The sequence below is a fragment of the Triticum aestivum genome, chromosome 7B (genome assembly GCF_018294505.1).
Source record: "Triticum aestivum cultivar Chinese Spring chromosome 7B, IWGSC CS RefSeq v2.1, whole genome shotgun sequence".
Taxonomy (NCBI): domain Eukaryota; kingdom Viridiplantae; phylum Streptophyta; class Magnoliopsida; order Poales; family Poaceae; genus Triticum; species Triticum aestivum.
In genome coordinates, this window is record NC_057813.1 from 456,164,142 (window position 1) to 456,171,475 (window position 7,334).

General features: G+C 58.0%; 1 protein-coding gene across 1 annotated transcript; it reads left to right on the forward strand.

Annotated features, from left to right (window-relative positions):
• Positions 1–535: 535 nt before the first annotated feature.
• Positions 536–4,382, forward strand: LOC123159552 (putative cellulose synthase-like protein D5). The gene is made up of 3 exons (XM_044577381.1): positions 536–1,346; positions 1,446–2,241; positions 2,327–4,382. Exons 1-3 carry the CDS (start codon positions 889–891, stop codon positions 4,055–4,057), a joined length of 2,985 nt encoding a protein of 994 aa, XP_044433316.1. The 5' UTR covers positions 536–888; the 3' UTR covers positions 4,058–4,382.
• The last annotated feature ends 2,952 nt before the right edge of the window (positions 4,383–7,334 follow it).

Sequence of the window (7,334 nt, forward strand, 5' to 3'; positions counted from 1 at the left end):
ATCATCATTTACCTATTGTAATTTTGTTCATGAACAAAGAGGCTCAAACTATGAAGCCTACAACTGCACAACCTAGCTTGGTTTGGTTCTTCTTTAGATCGAGGGTGTCACACTTGGCTTCGGATCCCCTCGGTGATCATTAATCAATACAGTCTTGCTAAGTCTCAGTCGACTGAGACTTCGTCAAGTCCTAGTCGATGCTATATTCGTAAGATCCTACATTAAGATCCGTGCATTTTTTTCTTTTTCTCTCTTGCATGTTATGTCATTTGACTGAGACTTCGTTAAATCTCAGTCGACTGAGACCTAGCCACAATCTAATCAATAAAACCTAGTGAGCTGTGCTAAAAAAATGAGTTACCGAATATCACCCTTTTTTCCCCATTATAAAAAAGAATATCACCCTTTTGCCATTTCTTTTTTTGTACGTGGCAGTCCTATTTTCCTTCCTTTGTGCACATAACTAATTTAGTAACAATCTTTTAGTACAGTATACATGTAATCTTTGAAAACTAAAGGATTCCTGGAAAAGAATCTGAGCGCTAGCTATTCGATTGCACGAGTGCGTGTATGACAGCGCCTTTCTCCCTCGATGCTTCCGGTCTCCGAAACTTTCGCCACTCCACATCTCGATTCGTCCCTCCCGCACAATTCCCTCCAAGCCATGCAAACATCTCCCGCTCCGTGTGGGACTCAGTTTGCAACAATGGCGGGGAGCAATGCACCAAACCGGCCGTAGCAACCTAGGAGGAACGCACCCGCGCGTCGTCGTCCGTGCCGAAGCTACCAGCAGCAGGCTATAGCGTCCATCGGACGTCGAACGAGCGCCTCGCCGGCCTCTCCAACGACAACGCCGACGACATCGACATCACGCCCGAGCGCTCCACCATGGCAAGCGACCATACCAACTACACGGTCTTCATGCCGCCCACCCCGGACAACCAGCCAGGCGCCGCGCCCGCTCCCGCGTCCGGGGGCTCCACCAAGCCCGACAACCTTCCCTTGCCACGCTACACCTCGGGCTCCAAGCTCGTGAACCGCCGGAGTGGCGACGATGGCGCGGCCGGCGGCGCCAAGATGGACCGTGGGCTCTCCACGGAGCACGTAGCGTCGCCGTCCAAGTCGTTGCTGGTGCGGAGCCAAACCGGGGAATTCGACCACAACCGATGGCTGTTCGAGACCCAGGGCACGTACGGCATAGGGAACGCGTACTGGCCGCAGGACGAGAACGACGACGGCGCCGGCATGGGCGGCGGCAGCGTCAAGATGGAGGACCTCGTCGACAAGCCCTGGAAGCCGCTGAGCCGGAAGGTGGCCATTCCTCCGGGCATTCTAAGCCCCTACAGGTTTGCAAAATTCTAGAAATTTCAATCAAAATGTTACGACACGACACAATACACATGATCTTCTAAATTTTAAAGTGACGCGGGGATTTGCATGCGCAGGTTGCTGGTGCTGGTGCGGTTCGTGGCGCTGTTTCTCTTCTTGATATGGCGCGCGACGAACCCCAACCCGGACGCCATGTGGCTGTGGGGGATCTCCATCGTGTGCGAGTACTGGTTCGCCTTATCCTGGCTCCTGGACCAGATGCCCAAGCTGAACCCCATCAACCGCGCCGCCGACCTGGCCGCGCTCCGGGAGAAGTTCGAGTCCAAGACGCCGTCCAACCCGACAGGCCGCTCCGACCTGCCGGGGCTCGATGTGTTCATCTCCACCGCCGATCCCTACAAGGAACCGCCGCTGGTGACGGCCAACACTCTCCTCTCCATCCTCGCCACAGACTACCCGGTCGAGAAGCTATTCGTCTACATCTCTGACGACGGCGGCGCGCTGCTCACCTTCGAGGCCATGGCGGAGGCCTGCGCCTACGCCAAGGTGTGGGTGCCCTTCTGCCGCAAGCACTCCATCGAGCCACGCAACCCGGAGGCGTACTTCACCCAGAAGGGCGACCCCACGAAAGGCAAGAAGCGGCCGGACTTCGTCAAGGACCGGCGCTGGATCAAGCGCGAGTACGACGAGTACAAGGTGCGTATCAATGACCTCCCCGAGGCCATCAAACGGCGCGCGAAGGCCATGAACGCCCACGAGCGCAAAATCGCCCGTGAGACGGCCGCCGCCTCGTCCGATGCCGCCCCGCCCCCCGTCAAGGCCACCTGGATGGCAGACGGCACCCACTGGCCCGGCACCTGGCTCGACTCCGCCCCCGACCACGGCAAGGGCGACCACGCCAGCATCGTCCAGGTCTCCATCAACACTGACCATTTTGTTTTTGAATTTTGGCGCGCAGACATGTGTGTTCATGTTACGATGTTTGTCAACCAATTAGGTGATGATCAAGAACCCTCACCACGACGTGGTGTACGGGGAGGCGGACGATCACGCGTACCTGGACTTCACGAACGTGGACGTGCGCATCCCTATGTTCGTGTACCTGTCGCGGGAGAAGCGGCCGGGGTACGACCACAACAAGAAGGCGGGCGCCATGAACGCCATGGTGCGCGCGTCCGCAGTCCTGTCCAACGGGCCCTTCATGCTCAACTTCGACTGCGACCACTACGTGTACAACTGCCAGGCCATCCGGGAGGCCATGTGCTACATGCTCGACCGCGGCGGCGACCGCATCTGCTACATCCAGTTCCCGCAGCGCTTCGAGGGCATCGACCCCTCCGACCGCTACGCCAACCACAACACCGTCTTCTTCGACGGCAACATGCGCGCGCTCGACGGCCTCCAGGGACCCATGTACGTCGGCACCGGCTGCCTCTTCCGCCGCTACGCCATCTACGGCTTCAACCCGCCACGCGCGGTCGAGTACCACGGCTTGGTCGGCCAGACCAGGGTGCCCATCGACCCGCACGCACGCTCTGGGGACGGCGTCGCCGACGAGCTCCGCCCGCTGTCCGACCACCCGGACCACGAGGCGCCACAGCGGTTCGGCAAGTCCAAGATGTTCATCGAGTCCATCGCCGTGGCCGAGTACCAGGGCAGGCCGCTGGCGGACCACCCCTCGGTCCGAAACGGCCGCCCGGCCGGCGCGCTGCTCATGCCGCGGCCGCCGCTCGACGCCGCCACCGTGGCGGAGGCCGTCTCGGTGATCTCCTGCTGGTACGAGGACAACACGGAGTGGGGGCTGCGCGTCGGCTGGATCTACGGCTCCGTGACGGAGGACGTGGTGACTGGGTACCGGATGCACAACCGCGGGTGGCGCTCCGTGTACTGCATCACGAAGCGCGACGCCTTCCGGGGCACGGCGCCCATCAACCTCACCGACCGGCTCCACCAGGTGCTCCGGTGGGCGACGGGGTCGGTGGAGATCTTCTTCTCCAAGAACAACGCAATGCTCGCGTCCCGCCGGCTCATGTTCCTGCAGCGCATGTCGTACATCAACGTCGGCATCTACCCGTTCACGTCCCTCTTCCTCATCATGTACTGCCTCCTGCCGGCGCTCTCCCTCTTCTCCGGGCAGTTCATCGTGGCCACGCTGGACCCGACCTTCCTCTGCTACCTCCTGCTGATCACCGTCACGCTCGTGCTGCTGTGCCTGCTGGAGGTGAAGTGGTCCGGGATCGGGCTGGAGGAGTGGTGGCGCAACGAGCAGTTCTGGGTGATCGGGGGCACGTCGGCGCATCTGGCGGCCGTGCTGCAGGGCCTGCTCAAGGTGGCCGCCGGCATCGAGATATCGTTCACGCTGACGGCGAAGGCGGCTGCGGAGGACGACGACGACCCGTTCGCGGAGCTGTACCTCATCAAGTGGACGTCGCTCTTCATCCCGCCGCTGGCCATCATCGGGATCAACATCATAGCCATGGTGGTGGGCGTGTCGCGCTGCGTGTACGCGGAGATCCCGCAGTACAGCAAGCTGCTGGGCGGCGGGTTCTTCAGCTTCTGGGTGCTGGCGCACTACTACCCGTTCGCTAAGGGCCTCATGGGGCGGCGGGGCCGCACGCCGACCATCGTCTACGTCTGGGCGGGGCTCATCTCCATCACCGTCTCCCTGCTCTGGATCACCATCAGCCCGCCCGACGATCGGGTCTCGCAGAGCGGCATCGAGGTGTAAGGTGTGTGGTCAGGAAATCGGTCGACCGCCGAGATCGATCGATCAGTTGCGAAATGACCGGCCAAGAATCGCGCCATCAGCTACAAAGTGCAGAAAAACGACAGCTTGGAGAATGGAGAACAGCCATGCATTGTTTGTCTTCTGTATTTTTGCTTGTGGATGCACAAGATTAGTAGTAATACTGTGCATGCAGCATGCTAAGGATGCTAGATAGGCAGGTCAATTTTGTAGCTGGGAAAAGAACGTACCTACGCACTGACATGATGGCATACATACTCCTTCGGCTCCTAAAGCCATGTTCACATGGGAAGGTTAATTGTACAGAAATTCTGATTCGTTGCACATTGCCTTATATTACTTTTTTTCGAGTAAATAGCATAAAACTACTATTTTACAGGCTAGGGTTCCAAAAACTACCGGTTTTTAATTTTTCTCAGATAACTACCAGGCGAGCGGTCGGCTGTTTCAGAAAACCCAAAACATTCGTTGCTAGCGATTTAAACTGTTTTATGACAGGTCGGGCCCTCCCCTAAACACTCCGTTTGTTTGACCGTTTTGTTTGACTGTTACCTTACACGTGGGACCCACGTGTAAGTTGTTTCTTCTTCCTCTATCTTCTTTTCTCTCCTCTGGCTCTTTCTTCTTCCTCCCCCTACCCGACTACCCCCACTCGCCGACGACCACCTCCACCATCCGTCTCGCGATAAGACAAGGACGACGGCGGGAATGAAGGCCGCGCGGAGGAGCAGCTGCAACGCAGGAGCACGGGTCGCTGCCATCCGTGCGCCATGGCCAGGAGCGCGCCCGCGGCGCCCAGGAGCAAGGGTCGCCGCCAACTGCGCGAAGGAGAATGGGCCGCCACCAGCTGGGGCAAGGAGCACGGGGCGACACCAGCTGCGCCATGGCCCAGGGGCTCAGCCGCCGCGCCATGGCCAGTGGCTCAGCCGCCGCGCCAAGGAGCACGGGCCACTGCGCGCCATGGCCAGGAGCAGCGGCAGCGGTCGGCGGGGAACCCAGCCACCCAGCCGGTCGCCCGGCTCGTGCCGAGGAACGCGGCGGCCGAGCCGCCTCGTTTCGCCTTGCCCGTGAGCTGGCCGCCGGCGAGCTACCGGCGTCGTCTGTGGGCGAGTTATCCTCAAGGGCCCGATTGCTTTTTCTGAAAACATCCAGGGATCCGATAGCTTTTTTCTGAGAACTTACAGGGGTTGTCTGTAAATGTGTAAAAGAACATATTTTTTATTTTAGAATATGACAAAGGGACACTGACATGCGGACCCCACATGTAAGCTAACAGTCAAACAAACCGACCGCTCATGCGGGTCCCAACTGTCATAATCGCGATCAATTTTAAAGCACTCTATGATTAGGGTTTTTTGAAACAGCCGACCGCTCATTTGGTAGTTATCTGAGAAAAATTAAAAACCGGTAGTTTTTTGGAACCCTAGCCTGTAAAGTAGTAGTTTTATGCTATTTACTCCTTTTTTCTAAACGGAGGCAAAAGATTTGCATCATCGATTAATTAAGCAGAAGAGAATTGCCCAGTTAATCAACGGGAAACCGGGCGTAAACCGATACCGGGCGTAAACCGATACAAATCAACCACATGTGAACTACTCACGGAGCATGTAACCCCGTAAACACGCGACCAACCCGACAACCATACCAACACATAGCGACCACCAGCCCCCACACCGCTACACCGCAAAGAAACCCCTAAGAATAACACGGCCAAAGACCACGTGCACCACCAAATCCGCGGTGACAACTCAGACCATAAGGACAACCCAAGAGACTGATGACCATCCATCAAGCAGCTGCGGACGCCTTTCTTGTGGTGCCACTCTTCATTCTCTTGCTCCTGAGAGCCTCCTCAACAATCGCCTTGCCAGATCCAGGGCTAGCCGCCTCCAAACGTTTGAGCAAGCTGTGAATCTCTATCTGGAAGAGAATATCATTGACCTTGTCACGCATAGAAACCTGCCCAACGGTCTCGTGCGAGTGAGTAACTGTAACATCGAAACCTTCACGCTCCACAATGGCGACCATCTGGCTAGGCTCCAAAGGATCAGACGCCAACATCTTGACTGCCTCAACATTATCAGTCACAGATACCACCGACACGATGGAGTCGGACGCCTCTAGTTGCTCACATGACCTAGGTGAATCATGCCCCTCAACAGGGGTCACCAGCGAGACGACCTCCACATGCTCCATAGGCTGAGGTGAAGCAGGTCTCACACATAGTTGTTGAAGCTCGGACATAATCTGCAACACAGGGGCGACGACCGCGGCGACGGCCTCGCTTACACCAGCAGACATCGACGACAAGTTGTCCCCAACTCGAGGGGAGAAACAACCATAGAGCTCTTCATCCCTGTTCTCCGTTGAGCCACCAACAACATCAACCTGACTAACGACATCAACCTGACTAGAAGGACGTGATGTATGAGTGGACTGCAACACAACCGACACAAGAGAGAGCTTGTCCAGGGCCGCCTCCGCCCGCTCCAGAAAGCTCCCAACACGCATCAGCAACTTGGCATGAGTTGCTAAAGTGGACTGCAGCAGCACATCGGTTGGGCGTGCCGAGCCAACATCATCGGATACAATCGACGCCTAGGACCCTCGATGAAGCGCCTTGTAGGGGAGAGTGGATTTCGTCGGACCCCCACAAGAAGCTGGAGCTCGACAATGCTCGGTGCTGAGGCGAGACAGTGGTGGCGCGACAAGGCATGCCAAAGAGCTTAGCGGACGCCAAGGATTGCGGCACCCGCGTGCCCAATGTCCATTCTCCAAGCAACGGGAGCATCGCAACTCGCAAGGGATCTCTGTAAACTGCCGCACGGTGTCCAGGGCGAGGCATCGACAACATCGACCGTGGAGCCAGGCAGGGATGGGACGAGAAGCAAAAGCCGGTGTTGGTGACGCCTGGCGGTGCCGACCGCGCCGAGGCAGTACCTCATGCCATCCACCACGCGTCTCCTCCTCGTGCCCAACGCATGGAACAGTCGGGTCAGCAGCTGAGACCGGGCTTTTGGAAGCCGGCGGCGTCAGCGGAGCCAACTCTTCTTCGTCATCCTCATTGTCCTCGTCGGCGAGGGAAGCCCAGGACACAAGCCGGGTCGCTGCAGGCGACGAGTCGGAGTGGGGCTATTCCGGGGTCGGGGACGAGCCGGAGTGGGGCGCTACCGGTGCCGTCGGTGGTAGGCTGGAGGTGGCAGCAGCAAGTGGAGCCGGAGCGAAGGGCACAGTTGAAGTTGTGGACGTCGTCGCCTCC